Below are 19,254 nucleotides of genomic sequence, written 5' to 3'. Positions count from 1 at the left end.
CACCCCTGTCCTGAGGGCATACTCACTCCTTGCCAGAAACATCAGGGCCATATCCCGCTCGGTGAGCAGCTCCTGAGCGGTCAGTGCCATCCTGTGCCGGAGCAGGGGGGAGAGGTGGAGTCCTGGGATTATCTGCCAGCGTCCGTCCTGCAAACAGAGCAGAAACAGTCCCTGAACCTTCTTCACCGCTGACTCAACCTGGAGGTTAGCCTTTCAGGTACCCTGCACAAGGACTCCCAAGTCCTGTTGCATCCTCTCTCCCCATCTAAGAATAGTCTGCCCCAAAGTGCACGACCATATTGTATTTCCTTTGCCACTCCTCTGGTGTAGGTCGGAGGGTTCAGCGTTTGGGTGGTTTTTGACTTGCTTTCTAGCTGGGTCAGCACAGACACTGTGGGCCGAATGGCCTGCTCCTGTGCTCGAGACGTTCGGGAGGATGCAAGGCTCTGTCTACGTTTGCAAACACGGGCAACACTTGGACAAGCTGTTGTACGAGGGCCTGTTTCTGTCCTGAGTTACACGATGACTACGTTGGGGGGATAAAATGTTAAATAAAGTGCATTTAAGTGTAACTGGAGTAACACACAGCCTGCCAGTCCAACACCAGGTTATCGGAGTTATACCGGGTCCCATCAAGGGACAAACCAGTCGGACTTTATTTGGAAACAGCGCACGGAACAGGCCCTTTCGCCTCATCGCCAGTGACCAATTCACCTACGTCCTTAGACTGTGAGAGGGAACTGGAGCACCCAGGGGCGGGGGATCAAACAAGGCTGCTTGCAGACTTCCTCGGAACGCCCCAAGGTGTAACGGAGCTGCACTAACTGTTACGCTGTTCTCCCCAGTTGCCAGGGAGGATGAAGGAAATGTCAGCGGACTTCAGGAGGGCGCAGATGAACCGCCCCCTCTGTGAGCACACGGCCCCTCCGCAGAGAGGGTGAGGTGCGCCAGGTTCCCGGGAGTTGACATCATGACGACCTCACCTGGTTGCTCAATATCACCTCCCTGAACAAAAAGGCCTCCACTTCCTGAGGAGATTGAGGCAGGCACATCTTAACTGAATTTTACCGGAGCACCACTGAGAGCGTCCTGACAAGCTGCGTCTCCGTCTGGTCTGGGAGCAGCCGAGCATCGGACCCGAAGTCCCTACAAAGGACTGTGAGACCAGACTAAGAGGATCACAGGGGTCATTTATCAGGAGCGCTGCGTACGTATTATCCAGGATCCTCTTTGACTTTCTACCATCAGGCAGGAGACAGGATAGGAAACAGTTTCTTTCCTCAGGCCATCAGGCTTCTGAACTCCCTGCCACATCACATTCGAAGTGTCACTGGATAATCTGTTCTGTACCCGACAATATTTAACCGATACATTTCAGTTTGTTATTTATGTGTGATTAATTCATCTGTCGGTTTTACCCTTACCGTCGAGTGTTACGTGCTTTACACCCTGGTGCGGAGAAACGACGTTTGATGGAATACGTGTATATAGTTAAAAGACCACAGACTTGACTGGAATCTTCCCATTCACTGAGTACAGGCCAAGCTATTCAGCTGAGGGCAGCACTTGCAGTCTGGACCGACGGGGAGGTGGGAGAACCTTTACAGAGACTCCACTCCCTCGGTCCCGCAGCTCAGGCTGGAATTCCTCGGCACCCTTCCACAACTCAGTAACGTGGCTGCCCGTGCGGCAGAGCCTGGAGCTGGGTCAGGAGGAAGAGGCGAGGGGAGAGGTGGGCCCAGGCACCCGAGGATACGGCTGCCACCGGGGAGCGATTGGAATTGGTGGATGGCCCAGAGTGAGGAGCCCAACTGTGACTGTCAGAGAGAGACAGAGGGAGACAGAAAGATGGAGAGGTAAAAAGAAAGGCAGAGAGACAGACAGCGAGAGCGAAAGTTATACGATAATTTAAGATTGTTCAATGTCATTCCCAGTGCCCAGGTGTAAAGGAGAACAGATTACAGTTCCGATGCAGAATGAAAAAGAATCACAGTAAGACAAAGAACGCAATGATAAAAAAAACAGACACAATAAATATAAATACATCAGATAGCTTGTATACAAACAGAGAGACAGAGGGAAAGAGAGACAGACAGAGGGGGGAAAGGATGGGGATATGAGATGAGAACAGAAAGGAAGGCAAGAGTTCTGTAGAGGAGAGAGTCACGGTGGGGGAATGGCGAGAGTGAGGTACGGGGCGGATGCTGGTGTACAGCAAGATCCCACAGCAAGGCAGCTCTGCTTTAATGAGATGGGACGATGAGTATAACATTAGCCCTGGGGGTGGAGGGGCAGAGATCTATTCAGCCAGGCTCCACGTCATCTATGTGTCCCCCCCCCACCCCCGAGGAGGAGATGGAGAAGAGGGTTCCTCGCTATCCTGGGCCCGAGGTCCCCCATTCGCACGATCGGAGGTACCTGCACGGCGACGGGAAAGGAGAGGACGAGCCCGTCGGGAACTCCGTAGCCATTCCGACTGGAGATGACCCCCATGGACACCCACTCTCCCTGGGGGGGAAACAAAACGACACCATCAGTGCGGGATTGGCGCCCGTGGGCGATCAGCACAGGCTGGAAGGGCCTCTGTCCTTAAACACGAGAGGCGCTGGGTATCCGGGGCAACGCCCACGAAGCACTGGAGGAGCTCGGCAACCCCGACGACCAGAGAGTCGACGGTTTCTTGGTCCCAGACGCTTGCAGGAGCGTCGACTGAAGCCCTCCAACCTGCTGAGCTCCTCCAGCCCCTCCTTCCCCTGCCCTGGCCCCCCCCCCCCCCCACCGGGGCAGGGGGACTCTGGGAAGCTTGGGGACCCTGCCCTCCACACGCCAGGGGTCACCTAGCTCCTGATCCAAAATGGCCGGGATGTACTCCCCCACCCCTCCCAATCCTGCCCAGAGAAGTGAGGGGTCCTTGAAGAACCAACCCACCCCCTCACAAATTAAACTGCCCTCGCATAAGAGATCCCGTCACCCCCTTTCTGTGCAAGCCCCTCTCCTCAGAGCACAAAAAAAACCAGGCCGTTCGGTCCAGTACAACTGTACTGGCCACTAAGCATCCACCTTCAACACTTGGTCAGGCCTCATCCTGCCCAAATACCCCGGGAGTATCTGCATAGAAAGCTCCACCCCTCACCTGGAATCTAAACCCTCTGATAACTCCGCTAAAGGGGGAGGTTTTGTATTCGTTATGCTCCTCATTACCGAGGAAGGGGGGAAAAGAGGGAGGGCGAGAGGGGTGGGTGGGAGAGTGGAGGGAGGAGGGGAAGGGGGATGAGGGAAGATGGTGAGGGTTAGGACGGGGGGAGGGATGGGAGGAGTGGAGGGGGAGGAGGAGACCCATTTCCCAGCCCTACCTCCCTCACACTCAGATGGGCCTCCGACCACCTCCAGGCCTCCTGCCCTGGGTCCCGGGGCTCACGCCTCACTGCGCCTACACTTCCACTGCCTCGCGAGATCTAAACCCACTCAAATGCCGGTCACTCTCCCCCCCTCCCGTCGGGAACACACCGCCACCAGGCTGGAGCGCAGCATCTACCCCGCGGTTATCAGGCTCCTGACCGGACCTCTAGAGTGATCACCTCACTGTCTACCTGCCCTGTGCTCTCTCTGTAACCGTAGCACGGTATTCTGCTTCCCTTTGTATATATGATCTGACTGGATGGTGCACAAACATTTCATCGGGCAAATCCCATCCCGATACGGTCAGGGTCGCTTCTCGTCTCACTTTGAACTGGGATGCTGAGCAAACCGCAGAACCTTTCTGGGCTCTCTTCTCGGCAGCTTGCTCTGCGACCACAGACGGCATCGCACCCCTCCTCCAGATCTCTGAGTACTCAGGGGGAATCTCGAGGCAACCCGGGCAAATGTCTCCCCCCCCCTGCCTCCAGGAGAGCAAGGTCGCGATCAGGCTGGGGAAGGTTACCTGAGTGGAACTGAGAGGGATGGGGTCACGGCTTTGTGATACCACTTTGTATCACGTCACACCATTGGGCAGTGCCATGTCACCACGAATCGCGTCACACCATTGGTCAGCATTGTGGCATCATGAATCATGTCATATTATTGGTCAGCATCGTGACATCACGATGGACCGTGGCACACCATTGGGCAGTGCCATGTCACCACAAATCGCGTCACACCATTGGTCAGCATTGTGGCATCATGAATCATGTCAAACTATTGGTCAACATCGTGACATCACGATGGACCGTGACACACCATTGGTCAGTGCCATGTCACCACAAATCACATCACACCATTGGGCAGCGTCGGGACATCATGAATCATGTCAAACGATTGGTCAGCATCGTGACATCACGACGAATCACGTCACACCATTTGTCGGCGCCATAGCACCACGATGAAACACGATGAAATACGCCATAGGTCAGTGTCGTGACGTTAAGAATCATGTCACACCATTGGTCAGTGTCGTGACATTACGAATCACGTCACACCATTGGTCAGTGTCGTGACGTTACGAATCACGTCACACCATTGGTCAGTGTCGTGACGTTACGAATCACGTCACACCATTGGCCAGTGCCTGCCCACAGTGACGCAAGGGATTGTACCTGCTTCGTCCCAGACCACCAGACCCTCAGGTGGTCACAGATGGCTTTGGCAACAGACGCAGCACGGGGGAGATGGCGTGCCCGGACCGCCGCTGCTTCCCGCTGTTGGACGCCCTACGGGAGACAGAGAGAGAGGTTAACAGCTGAAGGATCTGGGAGCGGACGGCTGGTCTGGTGTGTGAGAGATGGAGAGGAGGACAGGGAGAAAGAAAGAAGGAGATGGAGAACAGAGCTGGGACAGAGTGACAGGCAGCAGGAGGTCGAAGAACAGGCACGAAGACACAGGAAAAGAGAGAAACACAGACAGTGAGAGGCTGCAGATATACAGACAGCGCTAGAGAAGGTTCAAACATTATTATCTGTCTGTCTGAACTTTCTCAAACACTCTCTGTGTATCATATATACAGAAAGTCTTAGGCACACGTTTTGAAAAATACCATAAAACGAAGATGCTTTCAAAGTCAAAGTAAATTTCGTTATCAGACTACATGTACGTCACCACATACAACCCTGAGATTCATTTCCCCGCGGGCATCCTCTGCAAATCTATAGAATAGTAACTGTAAACAGGATCAGTGAAAGATCAACCAGAGTGCAGAAGACAACAAACTGTGCAAATGCAAATATAAATAAATAGCAATAAATAACGAGTACATGAGATAAAGAGTCCTTAAAATGAGATCATTGGTTGTGGGAACATCTCAGTGGATGGGCAAGTGAGTGTAGTTATCCCCTGGTGGTTGAGGGGTGGTAACTGTTACTGAAACTGGTGGGGCGAGTCCTGAGGCTCTTCTACCTTCTGCATGATAGCAGCAGAGAGGAGTGAGAATGGCCTGAGTGGTGGGGAAGGATTTCTGATGATGGACGCTGCTTTTCTACGACAAAGTTTCAAAGCTGAATGGTTGTGAGGGCTTTACCCGTAATGCACTGGGCTGAATCCTCCAGCTTTTAACGAAATGAAAAGTTTCCAAATATCAAAAAGCTTACTATATAGAGCAGTAAATAGAAAACCCAAGTACCGTGGGAGTCCCCGCTCTCTGAGGGACCCCGTTCTCTCCGGTGGGGTATAAAATGTACCGTGGGAGTGCCCCACTCTCTGAGGGACCTCGTTCCCTCCGGTGGGGTATAAAATGTACCGTGGGAGTCCCCGCTCTCTGAGGGACCTCGTTCTCTCCGGTGGGGTATAAAATGTACCGTGGGAGTGCCCCGCTCTCTGAGGGACCTCGTTCTCTCCGGTGGGGTATAAAATGGACCGTGGGAGTGCCCCACTCTCTGAGGGACCTCGTTCTCTCTGGTGGGGTATAAAATGTACCGTGGGAGTGCCCCGCTCTCTGAGGGACCCCGTTCTCTCCGGTGGGGTATAAAATGTACCGTGGGAGTGCCCCTCTCTCTGAGGGACCCCGTTCTCTCCGGTGGGGTATAAAATGTACCGTGGGAGTGCCCCACTCTCTGAGGGACCTCGTTCCCTCCGGTGGGGTATAAAATGTACCGTGGGAGTCCCCGCTCTCTGAGGGACCTCGTTCTCTCCGGTGGGGTATAACATGTACCGTGGGAGTGCACCGCTCTCTGAGGGACGTCGTTCTCTCCGGTGGGGTATAAAATGTACCATGGGAGTGCCCCACTCTCTGAGGGACCTCGTTCCATCCGGTGGGGCATAAAATGTACCGTGGGAGTGCCCCACTCTCTGAGGGACCTCGTTCTCTCCGGTGGGGTATAAAATGTACCGTGGGAGTCCCCGCTCTCTGAGGGACCTCGTTCTCTCCGGTGGGGTATAAAATGTACCGTGGGAGTCCCCGCTCTCTGAGGGACCTCGTTCTCTCCGGTGGGGTATAAAATGTACCGTGGGAGTGCCCCACTCTCTGAGGGACGTCGTTCCCTCCAGTGGGGTATAAAATGTACCGTGGGAGTGCCCCGCTCGCTGAGGGACCTCATTCCCTCCGGTGGGGTATAAAATGTGCCGTGGGAGTGCCCCACTCTCTGAGGGACCTCGTTCTCTCCGGTGGGGTATAAAATGTACCGTGGGAGTGCCCCGCTCTCTGAGGGACCCCGTTCTCTCCGGTGGGGTATAAAATGTACCGTGGGAGTGCCCCACTCTCTGAGGGACCCCGTTCTCTCCGGTGGGGTATAAAATGTACCGTGGGAGTGCCCCACTCTCTGAGGGACCTCGTTCCATCCGGTGGGGTATAAAATGTACCATGGGAGTGCCCCACTCTCTGAGGGACCTCGTTCTCTCCGGTGGGGTATAAAATGTACCGTGGGAGTCCCCGCTCTCTGAGGGACCTCGTTCTCTCCGGTGGGGTATAAAATGTACCGTGGGAGTCCCCGCTCTCTGAGGGACCTCGTTCTCTCCGGTGGGGTATAAAATGTACCGTGGGAGTCCCCGCTCTCTGAGGGACCTCGTTCTCTCCGGTGGGGTATAAAATGTACCGTGGGAGTCCCCGCTCTCTGAGGGACCTCGTTCTCTCCGGTGGGGTATAAAATGTACCGTGGGAGTCCCCACTCTCTGAGGGACCCCGTTCTCTCCGGTGGGGTATAAAATGTACCGTGGGAGTCCCCGCTCTCTGAGGGACCTCGTTCTCTACGGTGGGGTATAAAATGTACCGTGGGAGTGCCCCACTCTCTGAGGGACCTCGTTCTCTCCGGTGGGGTATAAAATGTACCGTGGGAGTGCCCCACTCTCTGAGGGACCTCGTTCCCTCCAGTGGGGTATAAAATGTACCGTGGGAGTGCCCCGCTCGCTGAGGGACCTCGTTCTCTCCGGTGGGGTATAAAATGTACCGTGGGAGTGCCCCGCTCTCTGAGGGACCCCGTTCTCTCCGGTGGGGTATAAAATGTACCGTGGGAGTGCCCCACTCTCTGAGGGACCTCGTTCTCTCCGGTGGGGTATAAAATGTACCGTGGGAGTCCCCGCTCTCTGAGGGACCTCGTTCTCTCCGGTGGGGTATAAAATGTACCGTGGGAGTCCCCACTCTCTGAGGGACCCCGTTCTCTCCGGTGGGGTATAAAATGTACCGTGGGAGTGCCCCACTCTCTGAGGGACCCCGTTCTCTCCGGTGGGGTATAAAATGTACCGTGGGAGTGCCCCGCTCTCTGAGGGACCCCGTTCTCTCCGGTGGGGTATAAAATGTACCGTGGGAGTGCCCCGCTCGCTGAGGGACCTCGTTCTCTCCGGTGGGGTATAAAATGTACCGTGGGAGTCCCTGCTCTCTGAGGGACCTCGTTCCCTCCGGTGGGGTATAAAATGTACCGTGGGAGTGCCCCATTCTCTGAGGGACCTCGTTCTCTCCGGTGGAGTATAAAATATACCGTGGGAGTGCCCCGCTCTCTGAGGGACCTCGTTTTCTCCGGTGGGGTATAAAATGTACCGTGGGAGTGCCCCACTCTCTGAGGGACCTCGTTCTCTCCGGTGGGGTATAAAATGTACCGTGGGAGTGCCCCGCTCTCTGAGGGACGTCGTTCTCTCCGGTGGGGTATAAAATGTACCGTGGGAGTCCCCGCTCTCTGAGGGACCTCGTTCTCTCCGGTGGGGTATAAAATGTACCGTGGGAGTGCCCCACTCTCTGAGGGACGTTGTTCTCTCCGGTGGGGTATAAAATGTACTGTGGGAGTGCCCCACTCTCTGAGGGACCCCGTTCTCTCCGGTGGGGTATAAAATGTACCGTGGGAGTGCCCCGCTCTCTGAGGGACCTCGTTCCCTCCGGTGGGGTATAAAATGTACCGTGGGAGTGCCCCACTCTCTGAGGGACCCCGTTCTCTCCGGTGGGGTATAAAATGTACCGTGGGAGTGCCTCACTCTCTGAGGGACCTCGTTCTCTCCGGTGGGGTATAAAATGTACCGTGGGAGTGCCCCACTCTCTGAGGGACCCCGTTCTCTCCGGTGGGGTATAAAATGTACCGTGGGAGTGCCCCACTCTCTGAGGGACCGCGTTCTCTCCTGTGGGGTATAAAATGTACCGTGGGAGTGCCCCACTCTCTGAGGGACCCCGTTCTCTCCGGTGGGGTATAAAATGTACCGTGGGAGTGCCCCACTCTCTGAGGGACGTCGTTCTCTCCGGTGGGGTATAAAATGTACCGTGGGAGTGCCCCACTCTCTGAGGGACCTCGTTCTCTCTGGTGGGGTATAAAATGTACCGTGGGAGTGCCCCACTCTCTGAGGGACCCCGTTCTCTCCGGTGGGGTATAAAATGTACCGTGGGAGTGCCCCACTCTCTGAGGGACGTCGTTCTCTCCGGTGGGGTATAAAATGTACCGTGGGAGTGCCCCGCTCTCTGAGGGACCCCGTTCTCTCCGGTGGGGTATAAAATGTACCGTGGGAGTGCCCCGCTCTCTGAGGGACCTCGTTCTCTCCGGTGAGGTATAAAATGTACCGTGGGAGTCCCCACTCTCTGAGGAACCTCGTTCTCTCCGGTGAGGTATAAAATGTACCGTGGGAGTGCCCCGCTCTCTGAGGGACCCCGTTCCCTCCGGTGGGGTATAAAATGTACCGTGGGAGTGCCCCGCTCTCTGAGGGACCCCGTTCTCTCCGGTGGGGTGTACAAGATTCCACGGCCCCCACTTTCTGAAGGTAAATACCTTACTCCCAATTGACACCGTTACCCAGCTGTTATCCAGTGTGGGAGGTCGCTGTGTGGAGATCATTTTGGGAGTTTCTCCTTTTACAGAATTCACTGGCCTGAGAAGGTGTGGCGTAAATACACGGGTTTCCGCGGTCACGTGACCTTTTAATCACTCTGTTGTTGAACAGTCACCCCCCCCCCCACCTTCTCTCTTTCATCGTACTTGATCCAGAACTTCCTCTCCCCAACTCCCTCCCCAATCCTCTCTCCAATTCCTACCATGTTCCCCCCCCCCATCTCTCTTTGGAATTCCCTCACAACTATCCGTCCAATTCTCTCCCCATTCCCCCCACCCACTAATTTATTCTCCCCCCATTCCCTAACACTTGCTCCCCATATTCTACACAGGGATGGGGGGAAATTTGCAGCAGATTGATCCACTGACTTCCCTGCTTGTTGTTGGGATGTGGGCAGGAACCAGAGCGCCTGGGGGAAACCCTTGCGATCATGGGGAGAACGTGCAAACTCCACATAAGTATACGCCCCCTCCCTCTCATTTCTTCCATTCCCTCTCTTCCCCCTTCCATCAAGCCCTTTCTCCCTCTCTCTCTGAGAAAGGGGGACGGGGAGAGATGGAGAGAGAGAGAGGGTGAGGAGAAAGGGTGAGTGAACGGGTGTGAGACAGGGTGACGGGTAGTGAGGAGAGAGACTGAGGGGGGTGAGAGGGTGAGGAGGAGCAAGAGAGGGAGAGGAAAAGAGGAAGAGGGGAGAGGAAAAGAGGAAGAGGGAGAGAGGAAAAGAGGAAGGGGAGAGAGAGGAAAAGAGGAAGGGGAGAGAAAAAGGGGGAGAAAGGAAAAGAGGAAGGGGAGAGAGGAAAAGAGGAAGGGGAGAGGAAAAGAGGAAGGGGGAGAGAGAAAGGGGGAGAAAGGAAAAGAGGAAGGGGAGAGAGAAAGGGGGAGAAAGGAAAAGAGGAAGGGGAGAGAGGAAAAGAGGAAGGGGGAGAAAGGAAAAGAGGAAGGGGAGAGAGAAAGGGTGAGAAAGGAAAAGGGGAGAGGAAAAGAGGAAGGGGAGAGAGAAATGGGGAGGAAGGGGAGAGAGAAATGGGGAGGAAGGGGAGAGAGAAAGGGGGAGAAAGTAAAAGAGGAAGGGGAGAGAGAAAGGGGGAGAAAGTAAAAGAGGAAGGGGGAGAGGAAAAGAGGAAGAGGGGAGAGGAAAAGAGGAAGGGGAGAGAGAAAGGGTGAGAAAGGAAAAGGGGAGAGGAAAAGAGGAAGGGGAGGAAAAGAGGAAGGGGAGAGAGAAATGGGGAGGAAGGGGAGAGAGAAAGGGGGAGGAAGGGGAGAGAGAAAGGGGGAGAAAGGAAAAGAGGAAGGGGAGAGAGAAAGGGGGAGAAAGGAAAAGAAGGGGAGAGAGAAAGGGGGAGGAAGGGGAGAGAGAAAGGGGGAGGAAGGAAAAGAGGAAGGGGGAGAGGAAAAGAGGAAGAGGGGAGAGGAAAAGAGGAAGGGTGAGAAAGGAAAAGAGGAAGGGGAGAGAGGAAAAGTGGAGAGGAAAAGAGGAAGGGGAGAAAGGAAAAGAGGAAGGGGAGAGAGAAAGGGGGAGAAAGGAAAAGAGGAAGAGGGGAGAGGAAAAGAGGAAGAGGGGAGAGGAAAAGAGGAAGGGTGAGAAAGGAAAAGAGGAAGGGGAGAGAGGAAAAGTGGAGAGGAAAAGAGGAAAAGTGGAGAGGAAAAGAGGAAGGGGAGAAAGGAAAAGAGGGAGAGAGAAAGGGGGAGAAAGGAAAAGAGGAAGGGGAGAGAGAAAGGGGGAGAAAGGAAAAGAGGAAGAGGGGAGAGGAAAAGGGGAGAGGAAAAGAGGAAGAGAAGGGAGAGGGAGAGAGACAGGGCAAGTTTCCCCCATTCTCCCTCGACTTCCCTCTGGAGTTCTCTCTCCAACACCCCTGGCACTTCCCTCCTCACCACCTCTCCCACATTCCCCGGAGGTTCTCCTTGTTTCCCTACCTGGTTCTGGTCCAGCCCGGCCAGGCAGGTGAAGTTTTCTGGAGGGATGGAAGGTGCGGAGATCATGGAGACCAGGCAGTTGGTGTTGGCGAAGTCCCCCACCACCAGGACCTGCAGGTGACGGGGAGAGAGGAGTCTCTGTCTCATGATGCCAGCAAAGGAGGCTCTTCGGCCCGTCAGGTCTATTCTACGTGACGTGTTCTCCCACATCATCCTCAACTTGCCGACTCCCCTGCAATCCTCCTGCCTCACACGTCATTGAGATGCCCCCGGGGGGGAACCCGCGGGTGCCGAGCCTGGCAGGAAGGGGGCAACGGGATTGATGTAGGGGGAGTGTGAGCGGGCGGCTGGCGGTCCGTGCCAACTGGAAGGCTACATAACTCGACGGCGGCCCTGCATCAGACAGGCCTCTGAGTAAATGGCTGGCGTCTTGTATTGCAGTTGCACAAGATGATGGTGAAGCTACGCTTATAATATTCCGTCCTTTGGGTCACCCTGCCCCTAAGCTGGAAAGAGGGCAGAGGAGACTTAGGGTGATTTGATGGGCTGAGTCAGGGAGGCTGAGGGGTGAGGGGTGATCTTACAGAAGTCTACAAAATCAGGTAAATGTAAATGTGCGGTTTTATTTTTTCCTCCCAGGGCTGAGAGATCAACTAAAGGCCCCAAGGCTTCAGATGAGAGGGGACAGAATTAATAGGAAGTGACACACGAAACACAGGAGGAATTTGGCAAGTCAGCTGGCATCTAAACGATCGACTTTTCGGACCGGGATCCTTCTATCCTGACGGTCTGAAACGTCGACCGACTCTTCCCCTCCACAGACGCTGCCCGACTCGCTGAGATCTTCTCCAGTGTTTTGTTTGTGTTGCTCTGGATTTCCAGCGTCTGCAGAAGCTCTTGTGTTTATGATTTAATAGGAGACTGAGGGGGCAAAGTTTTCACCCAGATGGTGGGCAGTATATGGTCCGAGCTGCCAGAGGAAGTGGACGAGGCAGCTGTATCAAGGAATAGTTGGAAAGGAAAGTTTTAGAGGGATATGGGGCAAATGGAACCGGGATGGGAATCTTTGCAACCATCGACCAGATGGGTCGAAGGGCTCGTTTCTACGCTGAGTGAATCAGTGACTCTCCGACAGAGTTAAATGCTATTTGTTCTTGCTATTGAGGGAGTGCAGCGTAGGTTCATGAGGTTAATTCCCGGGATGGCGGGACTGTCAGATGTTAAAAGATTGGAGTGACTGGGCTTGTATACACTGGAATTTAGGATGAGAGGGGAAACATATAAGATTATTAAGGGATTGGACACGCTAGAGGCAGGAAACATTGGGAGAGTCCAGATCCAGAGGCCACAGTTTAAGAATAAGGGGTTAGGTCATATAGAACAGAATTGAGGAAAAACTTTTTCACCCAGAGTTGTGGATCTATGGAATGCTCTGTCCCAGAAGGCAATGGAGGCCAATTCTCTGGATGCTCTCAAGAAAGAGTTAGATAGAGCTCTTAAAGATAGTGCAGAGAAATGGGGAGAAGGCAGGAACGGGGTACTGACTGTGGATGTCGGTGCTGGGTCGAGGGGCCGAACGGCCTACTCCTGCATCTGTTGTCTATAAATGCCCCTGTCGGTGTCGATTTTAATGAGTGCGTGTAAGAGGAAGGTTCAAAGGTTAATTTATTATCAAAGTATACAACTCGGAAACTCTTCTTCTCCAGATAGCCAAGAATGGCAGCGTGGTCATTGACCCCAAATTCCTCTTCCTCACACAAATAAAACGACCAAAACGGATCAGACACTCCAACCCCCAAATCCCTCCTCCCAACAAAAAAATGAATGAAACAGATCAGGCACATGGAGCCCCAAATACCCCTCCCTGCACAAAAAAAGAACAAACTACAGGAAAATAACAAACACAAAGAGATTCTGCGGATACTGGAAACCCACACAAAACACTGGGGGAACTCAGCAGGTCAGGCAGCATCGACGGAGGGGAATAAACACTAGATGTTTCAGGCTGAGACCTTTCATCGGGACTGGAAAGGACGGGGGGGGGGGGGCAAAAGCCAGAATAAGAAGGTGGAGTGGGGGGGGGGGGGCAAAAGCCAGAATAAGAAAGTGGAGTGGGGGGGGGGGGGTTACTGGGAGACGGTAGGTGGACGAGATAAAGGGCTGAAGGGTATAGGAGAGGAGAGTGGGCCATGGAAGAAGGGTGCGGGGTAACCAGAGGGTGGTCATGAGAGTGGAGTGGAGAAGATGAGCGAGAGGCCTGTAATGGCATATTCTGGAATTACAGAATATAATAAGTATTATTTTCAACAGCAACCAGTCTTCAGATCTGAATATGGATTATAGATTGAGTTTAAAATGCGGCTCAGAACAATGGTCTTCCTGGAGTGACAGATTGGGGTGAATGAGAAGAGGGCATGTCCTGGGCGGTAGGGGTCCTTAATGATGGGTGTTGCCTTTCTGAGACACAGCTCTTTGAAGATGTGCTGGATATGACGGAGGCCGGTGCCCGGGATGGAGCTGACTGAGTTTACAACTCTCTGCAGCTTGCTTCGATCCTGTGCAGTAGCCCCCCACACACACCCACTCCATACCAGATGCGAGAATGCTCTCCACAGTACATCTAGAGAAGTTTTCGAGTGTTTTAGGTGACAAACCAAACCCCTCAAACTCCTAGTGAAATACGGCCGCTGTCTTGCCTTCTTTGTAGCTGCATCGGTATGTTGGGACCAGGTTAGATCATCTGAGATGTTGACACCCAGGAACATGAAATTGCTCACTCCCTCTCCACTTCTGATCCCTCTATGAGAACTGGTGTACGGTCCCTCGTCTTATGCTTCGGTCTTACTAATGCTGAGCACAAGGTTATTATTGCCGTGTTTGTTGTTGAAAGTTGCTGAAGCACGACGAGTGCAGCGCAACAACAAAATGGGCCCGCCACCAACTTTGATCTTTAACATATGAAAATGTGACGCAATGACACTCTGCAGAGTGACTCCAAACGTTGGTGTGTACCGAATGAAAGACCTTTAAACGACGACCTTCGTGTCTCTCGGTGGCTTTCGTTGACAGGCACAAGGGTCACCAGAATGCGGAATTGAAAAGAAGTTGGAGAAGAAGGTTGGAGAGGGATCAAAGGAGGTTGGAGGGATCGGAGGAGGGTGGAGAGGGATCGGAGGAGGTTGGAGAGGGATCGAAGGTGGTTGGAGAGGGATCGGAGGAGGTTGGAGAGGGATCGGAGGAGGTTGGAGAGGGATCGGAGGAGGTTGGAGAGGGATCGGAGGAGGTTGGAGAGGGATCGGAGGAGGTTGGAGAGGGATCGGAGGAGGTTGGAGAGGGATCGGAGGAGGTTGGCGAGGGATCGGAGGAGGTTGGCGAGGGATTGGAGGAGGTTGGAGAGGGTTCGGAGGAGGTTGGCGAGGGATCGGAGGAGGTTGGAGAGGGTTCGGAGGAGGTCGGCGAGGGATCGGAGGAGGTCGGAGAGGGATCGGAGGAGGTCGGAGAGGGATCGGAGGAGGTCGGAGAGGGATCGGAGGAGGTCGGCGAGGGATCGGAGGAGGTCGGAGAGGGATCGGAGGAGATCGGAGAGGGATCGGAGGAGGTCGGAGAGGGATCGGAGGAGGTTGGAGAGGGATCGGAGGAGGTTGGAGAGGGATCAGAGGAGGTTGGAGAGGGTTCGGAGGAGGTTCAGGAAAATGATTCCAGGATTGAATGGCTTGTCATATGAAGAGCGTTTGACGGCTCTGGGCCTGTATTCAGAAGAATGAGGGGTGACCTCATTGAAACTATTGAATGGTGAAAGAGTGGACGCTTCCGATAGTGGGAGAGTCTAAGACTAGAGGACACAGCCTCAGAACAGAGGGGCATCCTTTTAGAATGAAGATGAGGAAGAATTTCTTCAGCCAGAGAGTGTTGAATCTGTGGAATTTGTTGCAACAGGTGGCTGTAGAGCCAAGTCTTTATGTACATTTGAGGCTGAGGGTGGTGGACTCGTGATTGGTCAGGGCATGAAGGGATACGGGGAGAGGGCAGGAGATTGGGGCTGAAGGGAAATTGGATTCGCCGTGGTGAATTGGCGGAGCAGACTCGCTGGGCCAGAAGGCATAATTCTGCTCCCGTATCTCATGAAAGGAAAGCAGAGCAGTGCGGGGAAAGCAGGGCGGTGTGGGGAAAGCAGGGCGGAGTGGGGAAAGGAGAGTGGTGTGGGGAAAGGAGAGCAGAGTGGGGAAAGCAGAGCGGTGTGGGAGGGCAGTGTGGGGAAAGCAGGGCGGAGTGGGGAAAACAGGGCGGTGTGGGGAAAGCAGGGCGGAGTGGGGAAAGCAGGGCAGTGTGGGGAAAGCAGGGCGGAGTGGGGAAAGCAGGGCGGAGTGGGGAAAGCAGGGCGGTGTGGGGAAAGGAGAGCGGAGTGGGGAAAGCAGCTCGGAGTGGGGAAAGGAGAGCGGAGTGGGGAAAGCAGAGCGGTGTGGGGAAAGGAGAGCGGTGTGGGGAAAGCAGGGCGGAGTGGGGAAAGCAGGGCGGAGTGGGGAAAGCAGGGCGGAGTGGGGAAAGCAGAGCGGTGTGGGGAAAGGAGAGCGGACTGGGGAAAGCAGGGCGGAGTGGGGAAAGCAGGGCGGAGTGGGGAAAGCAGGGCGGAGTGGGGAAAGCAGGGCGGAGTGGGAGAGCGGAGTGGGGAAAGCAGGGCGGTGTGGGAGAGTGGTGTGGGGAAAGCAGGGCGGAGTGGGAGAGCGGAGTGGGGAAAGGAGAGCGGTGTGGGGAAAGGAGAGCGGTGTGGGGAAAGGAGAGCGGTGTGGGGAAAGGAGAGCGGTGTGGGGAAAGCAGAGCGGTGTGGGGAAAGGAGAGCGGTGTGGGGAAAGCAGAGCGGAGTGGGGAAAGGAGAGCGGAGTGGGGAAAGCAGAGCGGTGTGGGGAAAGGAGAGCGGTGTGGGGAAAGCAGGGCGGTGTGGGCGGAGTGGGGAAAGCAGGGCGGTGTGTGAAAGGAGAGCGGAGTGGGGAAAGGAGAGCGGTGTGGGGAAAGCAGGGCGGAGTGGGGAAAGCAGGGCGGAGTGGGGAAAGGAGAGCGGTGTGGGGAAAGCAGGGCGGAGTGGGGAAAGCAGAGCGGTGTGGGGAAAGCAGAGCGGAGTGGGGAAAGCAGAGCGGTGTGGGGAAAGCAGAGCGGTGTGGGGAAAGCAAGGCGGAGTGGGGAAAGCAGAGCGGTGTGGGGAAAGCAGAGCGGTGTGGGGAAAGCAGGGCGGAGTGGGGAAAGCAGAGCGGAGTGGGGAAAGCAGGGCGGAGTGGGGAAAGCAGGGCGGCGTGGGGAAAGCAGGGAGGAGTGGGGAAAGGAGAGCGGTGTGGGGAAAGCAGAGCGGTGTGGGGAAAGCAGGGCGGAGTGGGGAAAGCAGAGCGGAGTGGGGAAAGGAGAGCGGTGTGGGGAAAGCAGGGCGGAGTGGGGAAAGCAGAGCGGTGTGGGGAAAGGAGAGCGGTGTGGGGAAAGCAGGGCGGAGTGGGGAAAGCAGGGCGGAGTGGGAGAGCGGTGTGGGGAAAGCAGGGCGGAGTGGGGAAAGGAGAGCGGTGTGGGGAAAGGAGAGCGGTGTGGGGAAAGCAGGGCGGAGTGGGGAAAGCAGGGCGGAGTGGGGAAAGGAGAGCGGTGTGGGGAAAGCAGGGCGGAGTGGGAAAGCAGGGCGGTGTGGGGAAAGCAGGGCGGAGTGGGAAAGCAGGGCGGAGTGGGGAAAGCAGGGCAGTGTGGGAGGGCGGAGTGGGAAAGCAGGGCGGTGTGGGAGGGCAGTGTGGGGAAAGCAGGGCAGTGTGGGAGGGCGGAGTGGGGAAAGCAGGGCAGTGTGGGAGGGCAGAGTGGGAAAGCAGGGCGGAGTGGGAAAGCAGGGCGGAGTGGGGAAAGCAGGGCAGTGTGGGAGGGCGGAGTGGGAAAGCAGGGCGGTGTGGGAGGGCAGTGTGGGGAAAGCAGGGCAGTGTGGGAGGGCGGAGTGGGGAAAGCAGGGCAGTGTGGGAGGGCAGAGTGGGAAAGCAGGGCGGAGTGGGAAAGCAGGGCGGAGTGGGGAAAGCAGGGCGGAGTGGGAAAGCAGGGCGGTGTGGGAGGGCGGTGTTTGGGAAAGCAGGGCGGAGTGGGAATGCAGGGCGGTGTGGGAGGGCGGTGTTTGGGAAAGCAGGGCGGTGTGGGAGGGCGGAGTGTGGATAGCAGGGTGGAGTGGGGAAAGCAGGGCGGTGTGGGGAAAGCAGGGCGGAGTGTGAATGCAGGGCGGTGTGGGAGGGCGGTGTTTGGGAAAGCAGGGCGGTGTGGGAGGGCGGAGTGTGGATAGCAGGGTGGAGTGGGGAAAGCAGGGCAGTGTGGGAGGGCGGAGTGGGGAAAGCAGGGCGGAGTGGGAAAGCAGGGCGGAGTGGGGAAAGCAGGGCGGAGTGGGAAAAGCAGGGCGGAGTGGGAATGCAGGGCGGTGTGGGGAAAGCAGGGCAGTGTGGGAGGGCGGAGTGGGAAAGCAGGGCGGTGTGGGAGGGCGGAGTGGGGAAAGCTGGGCGGTGTGGGGAAAGCAGGGCGGAGTGGGGAAAGCAGGGCGGAGTGGGAAAAGCAGGGCGGTGTGGGAGGGCGGAGTGGGGAAAGCAGGGCGGAGTGGGAATGCAGGGCGGTGTGGGGAAAGCAGGGTGGTGTGGGAGGGCGGAGTGGGGAAAGCAGGGCGGAGTGGGGAAAGCAGGGCGGAGTGGGGAAAGCAGGGCGGAGTGGGAATGCAGGGCGGTGTGGGGAAAGCAGGGCGGAGTGGGGAAAGCAGGGCGGAGTGGGGAAAGGAGAGCGGTGTGGGGAAAGCAGGGCGGAGTGGGAAAGCAGGGCGGAGTGGGGAAAGCAGGGCAGTGTGGGAGGGCGGAGTGGGAAAGCAGGGCGGTGTGGGAGGGCAGTGTGGGGAAAGCAGGGCAGTGTGGGAGGGCGGAGTGGGGAAAGCAGGGCAGTGTGGGAGGGCAGAGTGGGAAAGCAGGGCAGTGTGGGGAAAGCAGGGCGGAGTGGGGAAAGCAGGGCGGAGTGGGGAAAGCAGGGCGGTGTGGGGAAAGGAGAGCGGAGTGGGGAAAGCAGCTCGGAGTGGGGAAAGGAGAGCGGTGTGGGGAAAGCAGAGCGGAGTGGGGAAAGCAGGGCGGTGTGGGGAAAGCAGGGCGGTGTGGGGAAAGGAGAGCGGAGAGGGGAAAGGAGAGCGGAGTGGGGAAAGGAGAGCGGAGTGGGGAAAGCAGAGCGGTGTGGGGAAAGGAGAGCGGTGTGGGGAAAGCAGGGCGGAGTGGGGAAAGCAGGGCGGAGTGGGGAAAGCAGAGCGGTGTGGGGAAAGGAGAGCGGACTGGGGAAAGCAGGGCGGAGTGGGGAAAGCAGGGCGGAGTGGGGAAAGCAGGGCGGAGTGGGAGAGCGGAGTGGGGAAAGCAGGGCGGTGTGGGGAAAGCAGAGCGGACTGGGGAAAGCAGGGCGGAGTGGGGAAAGCAGGGCGGAGTGGGGAAAGCAGGGCGGAGTGGGAGAGCGGAGTGGGGAAAGCAGGGCGGTGTGGGAGAGTGGTGTGGGGAAAGCAGGGCGGAGTGGGAGAGCGGAGTGGAGAAAGCAGAGCGGTGTGGGGAAAGGAGAGCGGTGTGGGGAAAGGAGAGCGGTGTGGGGAGAAAAGAGCGGAGTGGGGAAAGCAGAGCGGTGTGGGGAAAGGAGAGCGGTGTGGGGAAAGCAGAGCGGAGTGGGGAAAGGAGAGCGGAGTGGGGAAAGCAGAGCGGTGTGGGGAAAGGAGAGCGGTGTGGGGAAAGCAGGGCGGTGTGGGCGGAGTGGGGAAAGCAGGGCGGTGTGTGAAAGGAGAGCGGAGTGGGGAAAGCAGGGAGGAGTGGGGAAAGCAGGGCGGAGTGGGGAAAGGAGAGCGGAGTGGGGAAAGGAGAGCGGAGTGGGGAAAGCAGAGCGGTGTGGTGAAAGGAGAGCGGTGTGGGGAAAGCAGGGCGGAGTGGGGAAAGCAGGGCGGAGTGGGGAAAGCAGAGCGGTGTGGGGAAAGGAGAGCGGACTGGGGAAAGCAGGGCGGAGTGGGGAAAGCAGGGCGGAGTGGGGAAAGCAGGGCGGAGTGGGAGAGCGGAGTGGGGAAAGCAGGGCGGTGTGGGAGAGTGGTGTGGGGAAAGCAGGGCGGAGTGGGAGAGCGGAGTGGGGAAAGCAGAG

The 19,254-nt window shown here is 56.6% G+C and overlaps 1 protein-coding gene across 2 annotated transcripts in view; it reads right to left on the bottom strand.

The window, feature by feature from the left end:
- LOC132383943 (malate dehydrogenase, cytoplasmic-like) overlaps positions 1-19,254 on the bottom strand; it is a 72,911-nt gene that overhangs the window by 5,578 nt on the left and 48,079 nt on the right. For both annotated transcript variants that reach the window (XM_059955134.1, XM_059955133.1), the window contains exons 6-9: positions 11,122-11,232; positions 4,575-4,688; positions 2,419-2,508; positions 27-147 (exon numbers count right to left, since the gene is read on the bottom strand). In XM_059955134.1, the coding sequence (XP_059811117.1) occupies positions 27-147; positions 2,419-2,508; positions 4,575-4,688; positions 11,122-11,232 (436 nt within the window). The remainder of the gene's footprint in view (positions 1-26; positions 148-2,418; positions 2,509-4,574; positions 4,689-11,121; positions 11,233-19,254) is intronic.

This window comes from Hypanus sabinus, chromosome 31 (genome assembly GCF_030144855.1).
Source record: "Hypanus sabinus isolate sHypSab1 chromosome 31, sHypSab1.hap1, whole genome shotgun sequence".
In the NCBI taxonomy this organism is placed as follows: domain Eukaryota; kingdom Metazoa; phylum Chordata; class Chondrichthyes; order Myliobatiformes; family Dasyatidae; genus Hypanus; species Hypanus sabinus.
The sequence above is the reverse complement of the archived record's forward strand: the minus strand, read 5'-3'. Positions and strand labels throughout refer to the sequence as shown.